The sequence below is a fragment of the Centropristis striata genome, chromosome 9 (assembly GCF_030273125.1).
Source record: "Centropristis striata isolate RG_2023a ecotype Rhode Island chromosome 9, C.striata_1.0, whole genome shotgun sequence".
Taxonomy (NCBI): Eukaryota; Metazoa; Chordata; class Actinopteri; order Perciformes; family Serranidae; genus Centropristis; species Centropristis striata.
In genome coordinates this window covers 14723521-14746927 of record NC_081525.1, presented here as the reverse complement: position 1 = coordinate 14746927, position 23407 = coordinate 14723521, and the positions used below count along the sequence as shown (strand labels likewise).

The 23407-nt window shown below is 38.5% G+C and overlaps 6 protein-coding genes across 6 annotated transcripts; 2 read left to right on the top strand and 4 right to left on the bottom strand.

Annotated features, from left to right (window-relative positions):
* The first annotated feature begins 1167 nt into the window (after positions 1–1167).
* Positions 1168–1770, top strand: LOC131977598 (histone H2A-like). The gene has a single exon (XM_059340983.1). It carries the CDS (start codon positions 1211–1213, stop codon positions 1592–1594), a length of 384 nt encoding a protein of 127 aa, XP_059196966.1. The 5' UTR covers positions 1168–1210; the 3' UTR covers positions 1595–1770.
* Positions 1771–4088: 2318 nt separating this feature from the next.
* On the bottom strand, positions 4089–4975 carry LOC131977589 (histone H1-like). The gene has a single exon (XM_059340975.1). The coding sequence runs from the start codon at positions 4701–4703 to the stop codon at positions 4089–4091; it is 615 nt and encodes a 204-aa protein (XP_059196958.1). The 5' UTR covers positions 4704–4975.
* Positions 4976–6633: 1658 nt separating this feature from the next.
* On the bottom strand, positions 6634–8894 carry LOC131977844 (histone H3-like). The gene is made up of 2 exons (XM_059341288.1): positions 8533–8894; positions 6634–7394 (listed from the first exon to the last, which is right to left on the bottom strand). The coding sequence occupies exons 1-2, from the start codon at positions 8840–8842 to the stop codon at positions 6937–6939; spliced, it is 768 nt and encodes a 255-aa protein (XP_059197271.1). The 5' UTR covers positions 8843–8894; the 3' UTR covers positions 6634–6936.
* Positions 8895–10220: 1326 nt separating this feature from the next.
* LOC131977604 (histone H2B 1/2-like) lies at positions 10221–10691 on the bottom strand. Its single transcript, XM_059340990.1, has one exon. It carries the CDS (start codon positions 10665–10667, stop codon positions 10293–10295), a length of 375 nt encoding a protein of 124 aa, XP_059196973.1. The 5' UTR covers positions 10668–10691; the 3' UTR covers positions 10221–10292.
* A 7764-nt stretch (positions 10692–18455) lies between these two features.
* LOC131977591 (histone H1-like) lies at positions 18456–19657 on the top strand. Its single transcript, XM_059340977.1, has one exon. It carries the CDS (start codon positions 19005–19007, stop codon positions 19617–19619), a length of 615 nt encoding a protein of 204 aa, XP_059196960.1. The 5' UTR covers positions 18456–19004; the 3' UTR covers positions 19620–19657.
* A 2066-nt stretch (positions 19658–21723) lies between these two features.
* LOC131977606 (histone H2B) lies at positions 21724–22208 on the bottom strand. Its single transcript, XM_059340992.1, has one exon. It carries the CDS (start codon positions 22171–22173, stop codon positions 21805–21807), a length of 369 nt encoding a protein of 122 aa, XP_059196975.1. The 5' UTR covers positions 22174–22208; the 3' UTR covers positions 21724–21804.
* Positions 22209–23407: the final 1199 nt, after the last annotated feature.

The window sequence follows — 23407 nt, the reverse complement described above, 5'->3', positions numbered from 1 at the left end:
ATTTCAAAGTGTGGTATTAGTACTTTTACTTAAATAAGGAATCTGAATACTCCTTCCACCACTGGTTTAGGGCCAGATAATGGAAAGAAATACATGATTCTACAGCTGAAAGCAACTATAAAAAATGGACAATCTGTCAAACTTGATTTCTGTATTTTAAATGGAAGTTGAGTGTTAATGTTACTTTTTTTTTTTACTTTTACTTTTTTTATTATTAAAAAGATGTCTTCCCTGACACAAATTGTCTTTTATGCTCCATTTAAAATGGTTTTATATCCTTTTTCAAAAAAGGATCGCTTATGCACATATGACAAGTCTTTTTATGCACTATTTACAATTGTTTTTATAACGCAAATAAACTAAACTATATTAAAACCAAACACAACTGGCAGCGTTGTTTCCAGTTTATAGTTTCCTACCACTGAAGTAAATTGAAGTTTTAATTGATGCGAATTTCCACAAATAACCTACAATAACAAGTTTTTGTTGACTCGTGTTTCTCAAAGTAATAGTTTGTTTAGGCTGGAAACACTTTCAGCATCATTTACAGCATCATTTTATTTTTTTTATTATTATTGATATCATTTTATCTTTTTGTTGTCTGTCAGTGTGTATTGAACACCTCTCTTTTGTAATCCACAAATAAGGAGTAAGACCTGTTGAAAATAAAGCAATTCTTCAAGCTTATTAATCAAATCAAACAGCCCCAACCAAGTATTGAGTCATATAGATGGACATACTTTTCAGAGGCCAACATTTCCATATTAAACCTACTTTTTAAAATTGGTCTTTTGATATTCAAATGTTTTGAGACACTGAATTTTAGTTGTTCTTTAAATGAGACACGACATGTTTCATTCTGTGTGTAATGGATCTATATAATGTGTTTTCCACTGTTTGATTTGAATTACTGACATAAATGAACTTTTCTATGACATTCTAATTTATTGAGATGTACCTGTAGAAGCAACCATTCGCTTTAAAATAATATAGTTAAGTTCATTTTATTAAAAAACGTGTAGCATTTTATTCTGGAAAAACACCTGCGGCTGTCCAGCAGGAAGCTTGAACTGAGCTCGTTTCTGATTGGACAACCACCGTTACGCTCAATTCGACCAATCAGAGCGCAGCAGCGTTGCTACATATTGTCGGCGTGGACGCCATGTGGCACTTTCTTTCGTTTAATCTCGAATAATACTAGTAAGTGAAGATGTCTGGACGTGGTAAGGGCGCCGGTAAAGCCAGAGCGAAGGCCAAGACCCGCTCCTCTCGTGCCGGGCTCCAGTTCCCGGTCGGTCGTGTCCACAGGCTGCTGAGAAAGGGAAACTACGCTCAGCGTGTCGGTGCCGGAGCTCCGGTCTACCTGGCGGCCGTGCTGGAGTACCTGACCGCTGAGATCCTGGAGCTGGCTGGAAACGCTGCCCGCGACAACAAGAAGACCCGTATCATCCCCCGTCACCTGCAGCTGGCTGTCCGCAACGACGAGGAGCTCAACAAGCTGCTGGGCGGAGTGACCATCGCTCAGGGCGGCGTGCTGCCCAACATCCAGGCGGTCCTGCTGCCCAAGAAGACCGAGAAGGCCGCCAAGAAGTAAACATGGACCCTCTCTGACTGCTGGAGACAACACAAAGGCTCTTTTAAGAGCCACACACTATTTCTAAGAGCAAATTTCTTTAGAAAGAAAAATGTACAACAACAATTTTGACATGCAGGGTGTTTTGCCTCCATAACAATCTTCCTCCAGACTTGTGGAAAGAGGATATCTAAGATGCACAATGAGGCTTTTATTTCACTATTCTCTGCATCTGCAGATTATTTGGGACATATACTAATATACATGGCCCATTTCAGAATTGCGGGTACATTTGAAGTTTAGAATAATTAAGAATTTTATTTCATTTTTTTCCATAAAACCTTTTAATTCCCATAGAGAATACTTTAAATTTAACACTTCCAGCATTTGCCAAGCTTAAACATGTAAGATTTAAAATATTTAATCTGAAAATCATCGTAGTAACGGGTAGGGTAAATATGTATAGTACTCAAATGTGATACATTTTAATCCTAAGAGAACTTTTGTCTTTACATCAGCTAATTCAACTTTGAATTTTCTAAGATAAAGATTATTTTTTCAGGAGTAAAAACATTGACGCATTTAATTGGAAAGTTGCCAAGACAGTTTGGATTTTCTCTAAATATTGCTCCAAAAATGAATGAAATGCTTTGAAATTTCATGTATAGTGAGAATGTTAGTTATGACACAGCGTCTGGTTAGTTTGTCAACAATAAAACATATTTAATTAGAATTTTTTTAAATAAAACTGTGAGAAACAGAGTTGACGCCTATGTGAACAGAGTTGACATTAATAACAGAGTTGACAAACTGTGTAAAAGGCCAAAAACAGTAACTCTGTTATCATTGAAATTTTGAAACGTAACAGAGTTGACATTTTCCACCATTTTGTGCTGTAACTCCACATGCTAGCTTAAAACCAGATACCACATGTCATGAATAAAACCATAATTTAATGAATTTTCATCATATAATTGTTTTTGAAAAAATGACTGACAGATTCACTAGAATATCCTAGTAACAGATTTGACATTTAATTAATCTACTGTTGGTGTATTCTCAACATTTTGTACAAGTTAATGAGAGAGAAAGTTTAACATTCCATAGTTCCCTCCAAATGTTTTCTGCAAGAGGAAGTGACATCACTGGGTCACAGGTCACATATTTTTTATTTTAATGCTGTAGGGTTTTTATGTGGTTTTATAACAGAGATAACAGAGTTGACCGGATAATAGGGACGGATAAAAAAAATATATTTTTAATGTTGAAATCCCATGTATTACAGAAAATAAATACTCTGTCCAAGTGTAAGTATAAGTATTTATAGAATTAGCACAAAAAAACTGCTAATTTTAATGAATTATTTTATGTTAATTCAATATGAACATGTGAATCACAAGCTGAAGACAGCCAATAATCGGTGGGTAGGAATCATTTAATGAATATATTACATATAAATTGTGCCTAAAATACACACCAAACATTATTATTGGTGAACATTCAATATAATTAGCAATATTATTTAAAACAGATCCAGTAAATACTTTTTTAGGGGGAAATAATCAAAGGTTTTTCTGGGAGACGCGAAATGTACCCACAATTCTGAAATCACCCACATATTACAGAATTTCAAGATAAATTCAGATAAAGACCAGAGAGTTGGTTATTTTTTCCTGATTTTTAACGGAAATAACAAACTAGACTGGAAAAAACATTTTTGTTAAATTAAATTAAAAAAAAAAAATTAAAAAAAACCTTAATGAACTTTTGAGGGCTAGGATGAATAAGACAAAGGAAATGAAGGCAACATTTGTGACTTTTTTGAATCTGGCACCCAATACCCCATTACAATACCAAACCAAGCATTTTTCAAAAACTAAAAACAAATTAAAACTGGCAAACTCTAAAAACTCAATAATTGAATTTGAAAATAAAAATTCACAACGAAATGAAGACTAAAACTAATGAAAAATTCAAAACTATTATAACCTTGTTCCTGACATGTATATTAATTCATAGTAAGTGTCGTGTTTGTAAAAACTAATTCAATGACTCCCATCAACTGCATTTTATTATATAAATTTATAACTTTATTGTTATAACCATAAAATGTGTGAATGTAAACATTTTACTTATCTTAAATAATCCTGAATACATAATTCATAAAATGTAAATCACTTATTGTAAATTGATGGATGTTATTGCAATTTATAAACTGTATCTGTAACTTAAATATTTTTGTTACTGTTTAGGTTTGCCTCAAGATTTTTTTTATACTATAATATCTCAGATAGTAATTTTGACTATGTGACTACAATGCTGAAAGAAATGTCCCAGAATGAAAATGTTTATATCAGTCATCTTAAGGAGCAATTAATAGTATAGTATAGCAAGTATTGTGCTTAATAATCACTTAGTACTAGTAATCATACACCAACATAAGAGGATATTTTTTTTCTTTAGATGAAGTGGTTGGCTCTTAAAAGAGCCTTTGGTGATGAGAGTGATGTGGCGCTCACTTCTTCTTGGGTGCTGCTTTCTTGGCTTTGGGCTTGGCAGCAGCTTTCTTTGCGGGGGCTTTCTTGGCTGCAGCAGCCTTTTTGGGTGGAGCCTTCTTGGCGGGCTTGGCGGCCTTCTTGGGGCTCTTGGTGGCTTTCTTGGCCGCTGCGGGTTTCTTGGCCTTCTTGGGAGACTTCTTTGCGGCTGCTGGCTTCTTTGCTGCCGATGTCTTGGACTTCTTGGCCGCTGCAGGTTTCTTGGCTGCGGGCTTCTTAGGTTTAGCTGCAGGTTTCTTAGCTGCGGACTTCTTGGCCTTGGGCTCGGCGGCCTTCTTGGCGAGCTTGAAGGATCCGGAGGCCCCGGTCCCTTTAGTCTGGGTCAGAGTCCCGTTAGCGACCAGGCCTTTGATGGCGGTCTTGACGCGGACCTTGTTCTTGTCCACATCGTATCCGCCGGCAGCCAGAGCCTTCTTGATGGCGGCCAGAGACGTGCCGCCCCGCTCCTTGGATGCGGACACAGCAGCAATGATGAGGTCTTTGGCGCTGGGACCAGCCGGTTTGGGTTTGGAAACCTTCTTCTTCGGTGCTTTGGCCGGGGCCGGGGCGGCGGGAGCGACTTCTTTATCTGCCATGACTTCCTCTAAGCTTTGTTCCTCACGGAGTGACCAGAGAGTCTGAGGGACTGTTGCAGAGCTCGGAGCAGCGGGCTGTACTTGAACACACCATGAGAACCGTGGAGACTCAAGCCAGGCCGCGGCTCCTCTGTGCAGTGTGAAAGCCGGGACACTTGTGTTTTCTCTGCACTGATAAAAGGCTAAAAACTAAATGTAGAAGAAGTGCTGAAGGCTGAGAGTGACGGAGCTGATAGCGGACTTGTTTCTCTTCACATTGAAGTCACGTAGAGTTCTGATGCTCTCTGCATTTTGTTTGTGGAGCCTCCAAACCTCACCTCTTCACCGCTAAGAACAGCACTTCTTAGCCGCTTTTCACACTTATTTCTCTCCTAAAATGCTTTAAAGTGCACCAGAGCTCCAATAATAAACATTTCCCAGCTGCTCCACATGTTTGTCCAGAGACTGAGTGTAAAAACAAAACTTTGCTGCTAATGAATTCATAATAAAATGAAGTTATTCTGGTCGCAGCAAACACACTGATGAGGCTGACGCTTATGATGCAGTTGAGCTGCTCTGTTTCAGAACTTGTCCTCTGCTGAAGGCTATTCTTAAATTGTTCAAATATAAACAATGATATATATATGAATACAGATACTATAAAAAAAACTATGATGTATATTATACAGAGAGAGTATAGCATTGAGAGTGTACACTAGTACAGCACAAACATATAAAGGGATATTGTTTTAAATTTTAGATCTGTTCCAATACACTCTACTTCTATCCTGGATAACATGGTGGTAAATAAATTAAAAAGTAAAAAACATTCTATGTTAAAGAATAAACCTGTTCTCCAACGTTTCTGTCAGCTTGTCCTCCTTAAGTCTGACTATTAGTACATGTCACAGTATTGGCCCCTTTTCTTTCTTTTTTTTTATATCGGTTTTTCTATATGTGCAAATGTCTTTGTAAAAAAAAAAAAAAAAGTACATTAATTAAAGTGGAAATCTGTTAGTTAATATAACATGACATCATAGATTAGTTTATCGTAATATTCAAGTGCTTAATGGTAACAAACATTACATTTCAGTGCTTCTTGATGTCTTTGTAAACAGTCACAATAGATGCTGCTGCAGTCAAGGTGGACAAATAACCTGCACACAATCCAGATGATCAAACCGGAAGAGCTGTGGACTTTTATGCTCTGAAATTATAATTATATGTTCCATTTTTACCCACTTCTGGAAATAAAGCACTCTGCAGCAGTAAATTGATGTATAGTAATTGACCATGCTGTGTATTTTGCAATAATGTCTGTCCACAGAGCTGATGCATGATCATCTTAAAATGATATGTATCTATGTGTCCAAAGGACACAAACGTTCTTACACTTACAAAAACAAAATACTTTGAAGCTGATGTATGCAGGTGAGACCAACCCAGAAGGATGATCTGCACTCCATCTTTCTCCCTCTGCAGGTTTAATTGCTGCTCTGAGGTGCGGTCAGGTGCACGCTGCCAAGTGTGCAGAGAGCCAAAACACCTGAGGGCCCAGCCTGCAAAGATTTCTATCTGTCAGTGATCACAAGCACCTTGGACAGCTCCCTCATGTCTTACTGTTCTCCATCAGAGCAGAAACACACCACTCTGCTCTCATTTCTCTAGTCCTGTTCCTCAGACAGGCTGTCTCGGCTGTTTGTTAAATAAAGTGTTGGTGCAATAGCGCCACCTACTGAGCAACAGTGATTATAGACAACATGGAGCTTGTACGTCTTGTTCACTGACAGTGTATTCAGACCCTTTACTTCAGTTAAAGTACTAATGTCAGTTTTAGTATCAAAAGAAAAAGTACTCATGCAAAATGGCCACAGATTATATATTCCAAATACATTATTTGTGCATTTAAGTAGGCCTAAGTAGCATTATACATTACTCAAGGTAGGACTCATTTGACTTTATTTAATGAAGGTTATTGTAAACCTATGCGCGAGGCAAATGTTTTTGTCCATACAGCAAGAGGTATTGTTTATGCATGTTATAGTCTTACTTGGAGTTAAGAGGTTAAAGTGTGTTTTCTCAAGGTAGGTATAGTGATTTAACGTTAAAGGTTTTGTTAAAAAAAAAAACAACAGATTATTCAGTAATAATATGATTGAACATGTGAAGCAAGTAGAGGAATGAGCTCTTGAGTTGAGAGTGAGGTGGCTCTTAAAAGAGCCGTTTTGTTGTGTTGGTGTGGTAGCGGGTGAGTCTAAGCTCTCTCTCCACGGATGCGGCGGGCCAGCTGGATGTCTTTGGGCATGATGGTGACCCTCTTGGCGTGGATGGCGCACAGGTTGGTGTCCTCGAAGAGTCCGACCAGGTAAGCCTCGCTGGACTCCTGCAGAGCCATGACAGCGGAGCTCTGGAAGCGCAGGTCGGTCTTGAAGTCCTGAGCGATTTCTCGGACCAGGCGCTGGAAGGGCAGCTTGCGGATCAGCAGCTCGGTGGATTTCTGGTAGCGACGGATCTCTCTCAGAGCCACGGTACCGGGCCTGTAACGGTGAGGCTTCTTCACGCCGCCGGTGGCCGGGGCGCTCTTACGGGCAGCCTTGGTGGCCAGCTGCTTCCTGGGAGCTTTGCCTCCGGTGGATTTACGAGCGGTCTGCTTGGTTCTTGCCATCTTTACCTCCTTCTTGCTAGAAAAAGAGTGATACCGTCGTGCGGTCACTGGTTACTTTATATAGCCAGAGCCGGCGGGCCGACGACGCTGATTGGTGGATTTAACGCATGTGACAGCAGCTCAGTTTGGAGCGGGGGAAAAAAAATCTAACTTCAGGTTTAACTTTATTTGTATAGTAAATTAAATTATACTTTTATAGATAATTGTTATAATAATTATGAAGCAATAATGTTAAACAAATATATTAATAGTTCAAATAAAAGTAATTGAAAAACAAAACATAGTGACATAAACATTACACTAAATTAAATTAAACGATTAATCATGTTTAAAAAATATACAACATAAAAGTATATTAGTGACTACAGTAAAGTTCTGCTTACATAAACTCATAAAAAATATATACTATGTTAGGAATTTATATACATACATATAAAACAATACTAGTATACACATGAATCTGAAAATATTAGAATATCATGGAGAAGTGTATTTCTAGTAGTTCAAGTCAAATAGCCCCAACTAAGTATTGAGTCATATAGATGGACATACTTTTCAAAGGCAAAAATTTCCATATTAAACATACTTATTAAAATTGGTCTTTTGTAATATTAAACATTTTTTGAGACACTGAATTTAAGGTCTTCATTAAATGTAAGCCATAATCATTATCATTAGAAGAAACTTACTTGTAGTCTTTTTTAAGTCTTTATTAAAATTGTAACCTGAGTAAATATACAGATAAAAAGGCATTACCATATCCTATCGACTTTTCGTTGTGTCCATTAATGAAGCACAACAGGAAGGTGCTGGAATACACTTAGAATTCAACAACTTTGTCCATAATATGGCACATACACTAAATTAAGGGAGTTACCTTATGCACCGCTTGGACCACGTGTTGAGTGTTACTGTGCAGTTCTTTGTCTGCCGCCATGTTGTTCCGACATTACCTTACAGTTCCCACTATGCCCGCAACTGAACGGTGAACCCGTTTCGTTATGCTGTGAAAAACCTCAGTAAATATAGTGCAATATTGTATAACTTTTTAAGTAGCACTTCGACAGAATATTTTTGCTATTATGCGTCATATTAAGCAGTACAAAACAAGAACAGAAAGCACTCTTTGAAGAGGTGTGTGGCTCTTAAAAGAGCCTTTGTGTTTGTATCAGAAGTTTGTAGTTTAACCTCCGAAGCCGTACAGGGTGCGGCCCTGCCTCTTGAGAGCGTACACCACATCCATGGCGGTCACAGTCTTCCTCTTGGCGTGCTCGGTGTAGGTGACGGCATCACGGATGACGTTCTCCAGGAAGACCTTCAACACACCGCGGGTCTCCTCGTAGATCAGACCGGAGATACGCTTGACTCCACCGCGGCGAGCCAGACGGCGGATAGCGGGCTTGGTGATGCCCTGGATGTTATCACGGAGCACTTTACGGTGACGCTTAGCGCCTCCTTTACCGAGTCCTTTACCTCCCTTACCGCGGCCAGACATTTTCTGTTATGTTGAGTTTGGGTCGTCAGAAACGAATGAGTGGAAGCTCTCTGATCGCCGGTATTTACATCTGAACTGCGGACGTGAGAGAGAACAGATGACTCATGTGTTCCGGTGGGCGGAGACAAACTCAGCGCTTCCTCTAGTTTAGAAGGTGAATCTGGACATAAGCTGTAAAGGTTTTATAGCAGGAAAAACAAACAAAGATGATAAATATATACTTACGGATTGTAGATATTTAACGATGTAGTATTAACTGTTGCTTGTTATTCAATTAGCTTTTACTAAAGAATGACCCAAACATTAGAAAAAGTCAAAGAATATGACCCAAAGCATGATGAATGGTGGGGGCTATGATTTAAAATAAGGGCTGAAGAATATAATTTTGCAGTTAAAGTCCTCATTGTACAGTATAATATACTATTACTAAACACTGTTATTGTTTCCCTGTTATAAATTGCATTCGACTTTTGTGACAAGTGATATATCACTAGCAATAATACTAATAATAATAATAATAATAATAATAATAAGCCTCTAAGAAAATAAAACATTTTGAAAGGTGTGCCGAAATAAAGTTTTCCACCAAAAGCAAACTTGTGCACTGTAAAGAGGGAAAACTTAGAAATTGAGTTTATATTGATTTTAAGTTTATGATGAATTTATAAATACATACACTCAAGTAATGTCCTTAAGTACAATTTTGTGTACTTTACCTGAGTATTTCCATTTTATGTAAGTTAATAAATTCTTAATAGTTAATAGATTCTAAATAGATAGTAAATTATTTTTACTACACTACATTTAGCTGACATCTTTGATTACTTTTCAGGCTGAAAATATTTTTTTTCTAACTAACCCAACATGACTTTCTATTAAAGAGTTATGAGCCTGATTTTCAAAGCAAAAGATGAGAAGTGATCCCCATATGAATAACAAATATATTTACCACGTTAATTATTAATAGCTTTGTTGTAGCAATGTTTGCTGTAGGGAAAATATTAATCATTAATTCAAGGAATTAATAATTAAATTCAAGGAAAAAAATGGACATCTAAAAGCTATTCATCCTAGAAGCAACTGAATCAGACTTTTGTTTACCATTAGGTTATTCAACAGTCTGCATAATTGCATAATGCATAATTTAGAGTCATGTTTGTCATGCACAGGTACAAAGAAAATACAGATTGGATAAACTGACTAGGGTTCATTGTAGTACATTAAAAACGTTAGTGCTACATTTTGCATACTTTTTTTGAATTGATATTTGATAGTCAACAGACCACCCTCTGGGGTTTTTGATCAATCTTCTTATATAGACTTAATCATTTAAATTAGTTACTAGTATTTTTTCACTGAAGTTTGAGGGACAAGAGGAAAAGCTCTTGGATGAAGTGGGTGGCTCTTAAAAGAGCCGTTGTGTTGTTGGAGCAGCAGCAGTAGTAAGAGTTTACTTGGAGCTGGTGTACTTGGTGACGGCCTTGGTGCCCTCAGACACGGCGTGCTTGGCCAGCTCCCCGGGCAGCAGCAGGCGGACGGCGGTCTGGATCTCCCTGGAAGTGATGGTGGAGCGTTTGTTGTAGTGAGCCAGACGGGAGGCCTCGCCGGCGATGCGCTCAAAGATGTCGCTGACAAACGAGTTCATGATGCCCATGGCCTTGGAGGAGATGCCGGTGTCGGGGTGGACCTGCTTCAGCACCTTGTACACGTAGATGGCGTAGCTCTCCTTCCTCTTGGTCCTTCTCTTCTTGCCGCTCTTGGTGACGGCCTTAGAAACGGCTTTCTTGGAGCCCTTCTTGGCTGCTTTCGGTGCTGGATCAGGCATGTTTGGTTATCGAGTCTATCAGAGTCGAATGTCCTCTCAGCCCTCAGAGCGCTACTTTATGTCCGTTTCATGTAAATAAAGCTGTGCTGTTGCGCTCACATGATTGGTTGGCTTCCGAGCGGGACTGAGCATGCGCGTTACTGAGTGTCCAAGTTCTCTCTGCTTTAGTCAAGTCAGGATGGCCGAGCGGTATAATGCTGCATCTTATCAGAAATTTGAGGTCCATTTCAATTGGAACACAATTACCATACAATGTGATTGCATTGTCTGTCTGCCACTCATACATTCTTAATGGAAATAACTATTGGAATGCAACATATTGAATCTAATTAATTGCTACAGCAATATAGAACATGTAAAACATGTAATACTGTGCAGGAGAGTGGGAGCTTTCTAAAGATGCCTGTGATGAATAGGTTTGATGACATGTGGAGAAACTTGTGAAGAATATAAATGGGTTTTTTTTTAAGCAAGTTGGGTTTTTTAAATGTAAAAAAGCAACTTGTCACTGCAACTTTTTTCTTTGAGAGTATTTGAGGACGACTCTATAACATGTACGCGTTTTTAAAAATCTGTTTTTAAATGCAATCATTTTTGCTTTTTCACTGTGTTGTTTTGTAACTGTCAACTCAATGGGCTTTCCAAGTTAAGTAAAGTTTATAATAATATATTTATTAAATCAACAGTTGCAAATTGATCATATATAGTGAAATAAACACCTAAATGTTTGATTTTGATGTTTTATTCTCACTATTCTGTTATGGGAGAAAAATGGCCAGAAACCTCAAAACTGACCACTGAGTGATGTTTTGGATTGGTTTTGGGTTTAGGACACCAACCTGTGCGCCATCCACGCCAAGAGGGTCACCATCATGCCCAAAGACATCCAGCTGGCCCGCCGCATCCGTGGAGAGAGAGCTTAGACTCACCCGCTACCACACCACAACAACAAAACGGCTCTTTTAAGAGCAACCTCACTCAACTCAAGAGCTCATTCCCCTGCTGGCTTCATATGTTCAATCATATGACTGAATAATGTTTTTTTTTGTTTGTTTTTTTAAGTAAAACCTGTAACGTTAAATTCATTGTTCCTAGCTTGAGAAAACTGAAACCCTCTTTAGGCTACTCCTTCAACCTTCAAGTTATATAATGCATATTCAATATATATGTTGCTGTAATGCAATTAAGTAGTCAAATTAGTCCTACCTTGAGTAATGGATAATGCTACTTAATTAAATGCACAAATAATGTATTTGGAATATATATAACAATCTGGGTAGAGCCATTTTGCATAGGATTACTATTTCTTTTGATACTTTTTGTTACTTGTAGTGGTGTAATTCCATGATGTAATATTCGTACTTTAACTGAAGTAAAGGGTCTGGATATACTGTCAGTGAACAAGGCGTACAAGCTACATGTGGTCTATAATCACTGCTATTGCTCAGTAGGTGGCGCTATTGCACCAACACTTTATTTAACAAGTTGAGAGCAGAGACAGTCTGTCTGAGGAACAGGACTAGAGAAATGAGAGCAGAGTGGTGTGTTTCCCTGATCACAGAAGACTTGTCTCACCCCCTCCACCACTGCTTCCAGCTGCTGCCATCAGGCAAACGCTATAAGGTTCCACTGGCCAGGAAAAACATCTACAAAAAATCCTTCGTCCCCTCTGCAATAACCACCCTGAACAACAAAAAATGAACACTCTGTTGCTTTTAACAGCCCCCCTCCTCCTTTTTAGCATGATTGTACACATTTGTGTTTTTAATGTTTGTTTGTTTCTTAGTGTTGTTTTATATGAGCCTGTCAAAAACGAATTTCTGTCACTCGTGACAGACAATAAAGTTCTATCTATCTATCTATCTATCTATCTATCTAAGACATGAGGGAGCTGTCCAAGGTGCTTGTGATCACTGACAGATAGAAATCTTTGCAGGCTGGGCCCTCAGGTGTTTTGGCTCTCAGCACACTTGGCAGCGTGCACCGCACCTCAGAGCAGCAATTAAACCTGCAGAGGGAGAAAGATGGAGTGCACAAACAAAAGATTACATGTCTGCTCTGTATACTGAACTGCAAAAAAGGAAAAATAAAAGATTATGCAATTATAGTTTTCATAAATATGGTGCAACTTTTTGTAATATTACGGTAAAATTATATTAGCACTGTTGATTTCCCGTTTGATTGCCATTTTCTTCCAAATTGTACCGTAAATAATAAAAAGTTTTACATTAAAAGAAACATTCCTCCATATAATTGACAAGAAAATGCTTTATAAATGCCGCATGAATTAAATATTTTACCATTACGTGTTACAGTATATTTCAATTAGAGATATGGTGTTTAGTACATTTTACAGTGAGAAAAAGTATTTTTACAAAAACTAGATGCAAAAATAATTGTTTGATTATATACAGTGGGTACGGAAAGTATTCAGACCTCCTTAAATTTTCACTGTTTCGTTGCAGTCATTGCTAAAATAATTTAAGTTATTTTTTTTTTCTCATTAATGTACACTCAGTACCCCATCTTGACAGAAAAAAAAGGTAGACATTTTTGCAAATTTATTAAAAAAGAAAAACTGAAATATCACATGGTCATAAGTATTCAGACCCTTTGCTCAGTATTGAGTAGAAGCACCTTTTTGAACTAGTACAGCCATGAGTCTTCTTGGGAATGATGCAACAAGTTTTTCACACCTGGATTTGGGGATTCACCGCCATTCTTCCTTGCAGATCCTCTCCAGTTCTGTCAGGTTGGATGGTGAACGTTGGTGGACAGCCATTTTCAATTGGGTTTAGGTCAGGGCTCTGGCTGGGCCATTCAAGAATGGTCAGAGTTGTTCCAAAGCCACTCCTTTGTTATTTTAGCTGTGTGCTTAGGGTCGTTGTCTTGTTGGAAGGTGAACCTTCAGCCCAGTGTGAGCACTCTGGAACAGGTTTTCTTCCAGGAGATCTCTGTATTTGGCCGCGTTCATCTTCCCTTTAATTGCAACCAGTCGTCCTGTCCCTGCAGCTGAAAAACACCCCCATAGCATGATGCTGCCGCCACCATGCTTCACTGTTGGGATTGTATCGGGCAGGTGATGAGCAGTCCCTGGTTTTCTCCACATATACCGCTTAGAATTAAGGCCAAAAAGTTCAATCTTGGTCTCATCAGACCAGAGACTCTTATTTCTCATAGTCTGGGAGTCCTTCATGTGTTTTTTGGCAAACTCTATACGGGCTTTCATACGTCTTGCACTAAGGAGAGGCTTCCGTCGGGCCACTCTGCCATAAAGCCCCGATGGTGGAGGGCTGCATGATAGTTGACTTTCTGGAACTTTCTCCCATCTCCCCACTGCATCTCTGGAGCTCAACTAGAGTGATCTTTGGGTTCTTCTTTACCTCACTAAGGCTCTTCTCCCACGATTGCTCAGTTTGGCTGGACGGCCAGGTCTAAGAAGAGTTCTGGTTGTCCCAAACTTCTTCCATTTAAGGATTATGGAGGCCACTGTGCTCTTAGGAACCTTGAGTGCTGCAGAAATTCTTTTGTAACCTTGGCCAGATCTGTGCCTTGTCACAATTCTGTCTCTGAGCTCTTTGGGCAGTTCCTTCGATCTCATGATTCTCATTTGCTCTGACATGCACTGTGAGCTGTAAGGTCTTATATAGACAGGTGTGTGCCTCTCCTAATCAAGTCCAATCAGTTTAATTAAACACAGCTGGACTCCAATGAAGGAGTAGAACCATCTCAAGGAGCATCAGAAGAAGTTGACAGCACATGAGTTAAATATGTGAGTGTCACAGCAAAGGGTCTGAATACATATGACCATGTGATATTTCAGTTTTTCTTTTGTAATACGTTTGCAAAAATTTCTACATTTCTGTTTTTTTCTGTCAAGATGGGGTGCTGAATGTACATTAATGAGAAAAAAAATGAACTTAAGTGATTTTAGCAAATGGCTTCAATGAAACAAAGAGTGAAACATTTAAGGGGGTCTGAATACTTTCCGTACCCACTGTATATATATATATATATATATATATATATATATATATATATACGTATATGTATGTGTATATATATATGTGTGTGTGTGTGTATATATATATATATATATATATATATATATATATATATTTATACACACATATATATATATATATATATATATATATATATATATATATATATATTTACACACACACACATATATATATATATATATATATACACATAAAGTTAGGACACCCTACCCCCTAATAGCTAGTATTACCCCCTTTGGCTGAAATAACTTCAGTGAGACGCTTCTTGCAGCCATCTACCAGTCTCTGACATCAGTCTGAGGAAAGTTTGCCCCACTCTTCAACAAATTATTTCAGCTGTGAGATGTTTGAGGGGTTTCTTGCATGTACAGCCCGTGTCAAGTCACCCCACAGCATCTCAATGGGATTAAGATCGGGGCTTTGGCTCGGCCATTCCAGGACTCTCCATTTCTTTTTTCAGCCAGTCCCTGTTGGATTTATTGGTATGTTTTGGATCATTGTCATGTTGCAGGATCCAGTTCCTCTTCAGCGTTTATTTTTTTGCAGATGGTCTCACATGTTCCTCAAGCACTCTCTGATACACGGTAGAATTCATGGTGGATTCTATGACGGTGAGCTGGCCAGGTCCTGCTGCAGCAAAGCATCCCCAAACCATGACACTTCCACCTCCATGCTTCACAGTTGGTATGAGGTTCTTTTCCTGGAATGCTGTATTTGGTTTACGCCGAACATGTCTTCTGTTCTGGTGTCCAAATAATTCAATTTTGGACTCATCTGTCCAAAGAATATTATTCCAGAAGTCATGGTCTTTGTCTATGTTCTCGCTGGCAAACTTTATTCTGGCCTTTATGTTTTTCTGAGAGAGCAATGGTTTCCTCGTTGCACACCTCCGATGAAAGCTAAACTTGTGTAGTCACTTTCTGATTGTAGAGGCATGCACTTTCACATCAATTGTAGCAAGAGCCTGCTGTAGGTCCCATAATGACATTTTAGGGTCTTTGGTGACTAATTTCATCATCTTGCGGTCTGCTCTCCGGGTGAACTTGCTTGGACAGCCAGACCTGGGCATGTTGGCAGTTGTTTTGAATGTCCTCCACCTATAGATTATTTTCCGGACAGTGGAATGGCTGATGTCAAATTCTTTTGAGGTCATTTTAAATCCCTTACCAGACTCACTAGCTGCTACAATCTTCTTTCTGAAGCCCACAGACAGCTCTTTTGATCTCACCATGGTCTTCACTCTCATTTCAACAGTCAGGAGCACACCAAACTAAATGTCTGAGGTTATTAGATTATTTACAGTGTTTGCAAAATGATGGCTTTACGGTGTTTCATTGTTAATGAAACTGAATTAACCCATTTATCATTTTACGATCATTTACTGTCATGGTTTAGCAGTTTTTCACCCTAAAATCTACATACATTTTTTACAGTGTAATGTCCGACCTGAATGTTTACGTGTTAAAGTATTAAACACATTAAAGCCTTGAATTAAAAATTGCAGAATATGTGAGATTTCAAAAGATTTTAATTTTGAAATTTTTCATCAGAATGTATTGAGATCAACTGGCCACCTGAAGTGGAATGAGTCTGTGATTGTGGACGGTTTCCTTTTGACTGTAATCTGAAATTAGAGGAAATATATCGTATTATGTGAGATTTCAAAAGGCCTTGATTAAAAAATTATACATTAGAATGTACTGAAATCAACTGGTATAACATATTAGGACAGTGAGGGTGTGTGTGCATCCAGAGATAAAACCACACACACTGAGAAATGGGAAATACTTCCTGTCCAAGTATTAATGCTGCACAGTGCGTAAAGTGGAAATAAAGTACACTGAAGTCCATCCATCTATCTCAAGTGCATTTTTATTGATGCTCCAAGGTGATTATTATAACTAACCAGTAACTAGTTAGTAGGTCAGCCTTCTGATTCAACAGTCCCATTATATAAATTAACAGATTCAACTGTTTTTGATGTTGAATAGAAATAATCTTAATTAAAAAATGTTTAATGACATTTGCACATCATGTAGAAAAAGAAAATAATATAGTAAGTTTATTTTACAGTGTAGTTATTCAGGTTAACCAGAGTCATCAGTTTCAACATTTATTTTGTCTACATGTGAAAATTGATGAGTGGCATGTCTCTCTCCCTTTCAGAGTGTGAGAGTTAGTAAACTGGTTTCATTTATCTGTTTCAATGATACAAATATCTTATATTAGATATGTAGAGCCTGAACTGCTATTAAAAATACTTTTGAAGGAAGTCCAAATCTAACTTTCATCCTCAGCAGAAAACAGAAAATAACATAATGCAGCACTGATTCATATCACCAGGTCACTTCACTGGTTTTATTTACACTATCTCTGTTTTTTTTTTTTTTTTTTTTTACATATACTATCCAGTTACCAATTAAGATCATTTTTTTATTATTTTATATTCTTTTAGAATTGTGTTTAGTGGTTGTGGGCAGTGGATGTTTAGGGGGAGATAGCAGGTCAACAGTAAAAGCCACATAGAAGTGGTGACATCATCTCAAAGCTGTGAATCTGAAAATCAATTTGAATTAGTATGTCTTTCTGGTCAAAATATCTAATAAAATGGCTAACTTACTATTGAGGTGTATAAGGGTTCTTAACATAAAAATGTGCCCCTTTGAAGTTTGTTTCCATGTTCAACTATGTCCCATACATTTTTGGGTTGATACAATTTGTTACACACATTTGGTGCTGAATTATGCAATTTTATTCATATCGAGAATGGATAGAAATGGTCAAAAAATCAGTCAAAATATTACATCAATGTGCCAATACTTTATGAGCAATAGGGGGAAAATACATGCAGTGATTTGGGTTCGAAAACTTTGGTCATTTTGGAGATTTATGTATTTCAGCAATTAGATAACAAGCACTTCTGTTTTTCAAACTGCAGAGAAACTCCCTTATTGTCAATATACCTAGGACAACTTCACATCCTCTAAATGATTTAGGTCTCTAGTTTTTGGTTGTAAAGTTCCATGAGGCTGTGATAATCCTAGAGGTCACAGCAACTCATTTTATACAGTGAGGTCCAGACTCAACTGATGACTAACATCATCCCACATGAAGAAAGCTGGACTCATTGAATCCACAAGAGTCTCAGCTTTCCACTGATACCCAGATTATGTCATTCAAAGCCTCAGGGACCTCAGTATGCACAAATATTCAAATACAGTATGTGGAAATAGAAAATTTAGAAAAACATGTGGTTTTTTCCTTAACTTGCATGTAATCAGCAGGTATATTTCAATATAATTATCAATTGATGTTCATATTACTATATATGACAACCTATTTATTACGCTAGAATATATTTTTCTTCAACAAAATACTCAGGAAAAACAAATTATATACATATGATCAATGCCAAATAGCAGCCATGTAAGTATTTTATGTATACAAGGTGTATATTATGTATGTATTAGTCTCACTTTTTATTCTTTTTTCTTTTATCATATCTATCTATCTATCTCTATCTATCTCTTGAGCTTCTGTGACGACAAAAGTTCCCCACTGCAGGAAAAAACAAAGTCGTATCTTTTGTGTGACACTTGATGAAGAGTACTAATATTCAGGCGTCAGTGGAACAGAGTAACTGTAACATTTGAACATTTCTGCACAGATGTCATGCATTTGATCATTAATAGTATAATTATGAAGTATTTATTAAAAGTGGTCTTTAACAGAAGAAATGTTCACAGCCAGCAGCTCTGATAGGAAGTCTGGATGAACTCCATCAGCCTCATCAGTGTGTTTGCTGCGACCAGAATAACTTCACTTTATTATAATTTCATAAGGAGGAGATGTTTGTTTTTACACTCAGTCTCTGGACAAACATGTGGAGCAGCTGGGAAATGTTTATTATCGGAGCTCTGATGCATTTTAAAGCATTTTAGGAGAGAAATAAGTGTTAAAAGCCGCTGAGAAGTGCTGTTCTTGGCGGTGAAGAGGTGAGGTTTGGAGGCTCCACAAACAAAATGCAGAGAGCATCAGAACTCTACGTGACTTCAATATGAAGAGAAACAAGTCCGCTATCAGCTCCGTCACTCTCAGCCTTCAGCACTTCTCCTACATTTAGTTTTTAGCCTTTTATCAGTGCAGAGAAAACACAAGTGTCCCGGCTTTCACAGTGCACAGAGGAGCCGCGGCCTGGCTTGAGTCTCCACGGTTCTCATGGTGTGTTCAAGTACAGCCCGCTGCTCCGAGCCCTGCAACAGTCCCTCAGACTCTCTGGTCACTCCGTGAGGAACAAAGCTTAGAGGAAGTCATGGCAGATAAAGAAGTCGCTCCCGCCGCCCCGGCCCCGGCCAAAGCACCGAAGAAGAAGGTTTCCAAACCCAAACCGGCTGGTCCCAGCGCCAAAGACCTCATCATTGCTGCTGTGTCCGCATCCAAGGAGCGGGGCGGCACGTCTCTGGCCGCCATCAAGAAGGCTCTGGCTGCCGGCGGATACGATGTGGACAAGAACAAGGTCCGCGTCAAGACCGCCATCAAGGGCCTGGTCGCTAACGGGACTCTGACCCAGACTAAAGGGACCGGGGCCTCCGGATCCTTCAAGCTCGCCAAGAAGGCCGCCGAGCCCAAGGCCAAGAAGCCCGCAGCTAAGAAACCTGCAGCTAAACCTAAGAAGCCCGCAGCCAAGAAACCTGCAGCGGCCAAGAAGCCCAAGACATCGGCAGCAAAGAAGCCAGCAGCCGCAAAGAAGTCTCCCAAGAAGGCCAAGAAACCCGCAGCGGCCAAGAAAGCCACCAAGAGCCCCAAGAAGGCCACCAAGCCCGCCAAGAAGGCTACACCCAAAAAGGCTGCTGCAGCCAAGAAAGCCCCCGCAAAGAAAGCTGCTGCCAAGCCCAAAGCCAAGAAAGCAGCACCCAAGAAGAAGTGAGCGCCACATCACTCTCATCACCAAAGGCTCTTTTAAGAGCCAACCACACCAGCTTTAAAGAGTGTTTTCCCTTTTATATCTCTTTATGAAACACACGATGTGTGGGTTATGCCTTATTTATTGTATTGCCTTACAACTAACATAAGATACATTCTAGATGGCTGAATCATTTTTATACCAGCTAACTGCAGACCTGTGTTTCAATTTAAGGTCAAAATGTGATTTTAAATACAATACATATGGTGTTACTTACATTACATAGGAAATATGTCTAAAGGGTTGTTAAAATGTTCCACTTAATATATCGTTGTGTGGTTTGATTTGCAAAATCTCATGCATATACATTTTACATTGTTCATATATTTTTCTATCTTAACAATATGAAAAGTAACTAAATTGACTGTAGTGGAGTAAAAAGTAACATCTGACCCTAGAATGTAGTGAAGTATAGTACATAGTAGTACAAATACCTGGAAATGATTCCACCACTGATATTTATTTACTTGAATTTAACATTTAGTTCCAAAACGGGGAAACATCCAGTGTTTTAACAAAATACAATTAAATAGAAATAACGTTCAGAGGACAAGTAGGGAAATAAAACATTCATAGATAATTTTGGATTATCTGTGCAATATGAACCTCAAGAAATCATTGTTACATCTCTATACAGTGTACTGAAGAGTACTGTTTTATATTGTTATATAGCAAGTTCAGCACATTTTTGTTTTGGTTTTTAAATTATTACTTTGTAGTCTTATACAGCTGCAACTGTCACAAGCAATTTCCCACCAGGGACCAAACAATTATTTCATGTACATAGATATAACGAAGTTTCCTAAAACCCTCGAAGCATTTTATCAGGGATAAGAGCTCTATTTTCAAAGCAAAAGATGACATTGTGGGAAAAAAGGCATCAAGTGATCCAGACATTTCCCCATATGAATAAAATATATATTTACCACGTTAATTATTAATTGCTGTAGCAATATGTTTGCTGTAGGGAAAATACTCATCATTAAATTCAAGATGTAAATAGACATCTAAAAGCTATTCGTCCTGGAACCAGGAGTACTTATTTAATTTTGAATCATATTTGTCAAGCACAGAGGAAATGCTGATTATTGAATAAACTGACCAGGATTCATTATAATACATGTTAGTACTACATTTTGCTAGACTTTTAATTTAAGTTTTGAATTGAGATTTGAAGTCAACAGGAAATTTTAGGGTCTTTGGTGACTAATTTCATCATCTTGCGGTCTGCTCTCCGGGTGAACTTGCTTGGACAGCCAGACCTGGGCATGTTGGCAGTTGTTTTGAATGTCCTCCACCTATAGATTATTTTCCGGACAGTGGAATGGCTGATGTCAAATTCTTTTGAGGTCATTTTAAATCCCTTACCAGACTCACTAGCTGCTACAATCTTCTTTCTGAAGCCCACAGACAGCTCTTTTGATCTCACCATGGTCTTCACTCTCATTTCAACAGTCAGGAGCACACCAAACTAAATGTCTGAGGTTTAAATAGGGCAAGCCTCCTTCAAAATGCTGAGTAACGATGTTCTAATCATGTGCACCTAATGTGATACACATGTGTGATTTTAGCCATTTTAAGTGGGAATAAATGTGGGGGTGTCCTAATTTATTCCCCACCAGAATTTTTTTTTTTTTTTAAATTATATTTTACTTTTAATTTAAGTTTTGAATTGAGATTTGAAGTCAACAGGAAATACAATGAGTTTTTCGTCAATCTCCTTATACTCTTCATAAAGCTTTGCTGTAGGGAAAATGGTCATTAAATTAAAGAGAAAAAATGGACATCTAAAAGCTATTCATCCTAGAACCAAATGAATCAGACTTTTATTTACCAGTAGGTCATTCAACAGTCTAAAATTCTTTAATTTAAAGTCATATTTGTCATGCACAGGTCCATAGAAAATACAGATTGGATTAACTGACTAGGATTCATTGATATAAATTAAAAACGTTAGTACTACATTTTGCTAAACTTTTTTGAATTGATATGTGAAGTTAGTAAGACACCCTCTGAGGTTTTTGATCAGTCTTCTTCAGGCTTAATTCATTACTAGTCTTTTGTTTGTAGAACAAGAGGAAACGCTCTAGGATGAAGTGGGTGGCTCTTAGAAGAGCCGTTGTGTTGTTGGAGCAGCAGCAGTAAGAGTTTACTTGGAGCTGGTGTACTTGGTGACGGCCTTGGTGCCCTCAGACACGGCGTGCTTGGCCAGCTCCCCGGGCAGCAGCAGGCGGACGGCGGTCTGGATCTCCCTGGAAGTGATGGTGGAGCGTTTGTTGTAGTGAGCCAGACGGGAGGCCTCGCCGGCGATGCGCTCAAAGATGTCGCTGACAAACGAGTTCATGATGCCCATGGCCTTGGAGGAGATGCCGGTGTCGGGGTGGACCTGCTTCAGCACCTTGTACACGTAGATGGCGTAGCTCTCCTTCCTGGACTTTCTCCTCTTCTTGCCGCCCTTGGTTGCTTTAGTGACGGCTTTCTTTGAGCCCTTCTTGGGCGCTTTCACTGGATCAGGCATGATTCAAGCAGAGGTTGCTCCGGAGTAATGACGTATGTGCTGCGGTCCAGTCTTTTTATAACCACCTCATGCAAATGTTAACTGTGCTGTTGCTCTTAGAGGATTGGCTGTTTTCTGAGCCGGACTGAGCATGTGCTGAACAAAAACACTGACCTCTATAATCTCACACAATCAATTTTAAGTGGGAACAAAAGAAGGAGTTACTAAAAGGAATTTATTGTACAAAAGTAAAATAGACAGAGACCTTGGTGTTTATTATAATAGGTTTCTTGATAATAGACCCTCGATTTTTAGCTGTTCACTGTTCACTCATGCAGTTTACTTTTTCAAACTGCACTTCATAACTCAAATGATTTTATATTCAAAAATGACCCCCACGATATAAACCACATTTGTCCACAGCTTTGATGGATTTATTAACAAGGCAATACATGTTTTTAAAATTATAAAATGAAATTTTCCTCATGTTGGAGTGATTCTAGTTGAGTTCATCTAAATTGAGAAAAGGTAGATTACATGGGGTATTATGGGTAGTGGTTTTATGAAGTAGTAGAGTAGTCTTTTATGAAGAGTGTAATTGAGGCTTGTTGATGACGTTTGAAGCCTCGCTGATTCAGGGAATGGTTTGAGTGTAGGCGTGATTTACGAACGTATATAAAGAATAATATATTAATAGCAATGGATCCCTACGAGATTGAGTCCAATCACAGTGGCAAAAATATTATTTCTTAATAAAAATGAATAAAGTCGTCATCATCATCATCATCATCATCATCATCATCATCATGTTAGAAAAATTGCATGAGGAAACCTTGAAAATTGATAATCTGTCACCGACAGAAAAAATCTCACCATTTTTCTGCGCATTCGTTGATGGGAAATGAAGAGCTGGAGACGTCCAAGTTTCTCAGTTTAACAAAAGTTTTATTACAATACGTCAAAAAATGTGCACTTTACAGAGATCTCCTGGTTCAAAATTAATTCATGTCCCTGAATACAAACAGACGTGTTTCAGTTCATGAAGTCTGAACCACGACTCTCTCCTTGGAACCCATTAAAATAACCTTACAATTGTTTACAAAACATGCTGGTCGATTTCCTCCAGGAAGTCCCGCCTTCCCCCTCCGCTGATTCGCCAGTCTTCTTTCATACCGTCACACATCAGGCCACCTGGGCATAACAATCACTGCTACCCAGGACAAGGCCTTGTGGCCTGCTAACAAACTTGTTATGA

What these genes read in the sequence shown, in the direction of transcription:
- LOC131977598 (XM_059340983.1), top strand. Translation starts at nt 1,211, where the DNA reads ATGTCTGGACGTGGTAAGGGCGCCGGTAAAGCCAGAGCGAAGGCCAAG.
- LOC131977589 (XM_059340975.1), bottom strand. Translation starts at nt 4,703, where the DNA reads ATGGCAGATAAAGAAGTCGCTCCCGCCGCCCCGGCCCCGGCCAAAGCA.
- LOC131977844 (XM_059341288.1), bottom strand. Translation starts at nt 8,842, where the DNA reads ATGTCTGGCCGCGGTAAGGGAGGTAAAGGACTCGGTAAAGGAGGCGCT. An exon ending in CCTGTACGGCTTCGGAGGTT is followed by an intron (nt 7,395 to 8,532) that starts AAACTACAAACT and finishes TAAAGTAACCAG; the next exon opens with TGACCGCACGACGGTATCAC.
- LOC131977604 (XM_059340990.1), bottom strand. Translation starts at nt 10,667, where the DNA reads ATGCCTGATCCAGCACCGAAAGCAGCCAAGAAGGGCTCCAAGAAAGCC.
- LOC131977591 (XM_059340977.1), top strand. Translation starts at nt 19,005, where the DNA reads ATGGCAGATAAAGAAGTCGCTCCCGCCGCCCCGGCCCCGGCCAAAGCA.
- LOC131977606 (XM_059340992.1), bottom strand. Translation starts at nt 22,173, where the DNA reads ATGCCTGATCCAGTGAAAGCGCCCAAGAAGGGCTCAAAGAAAGCCGTC.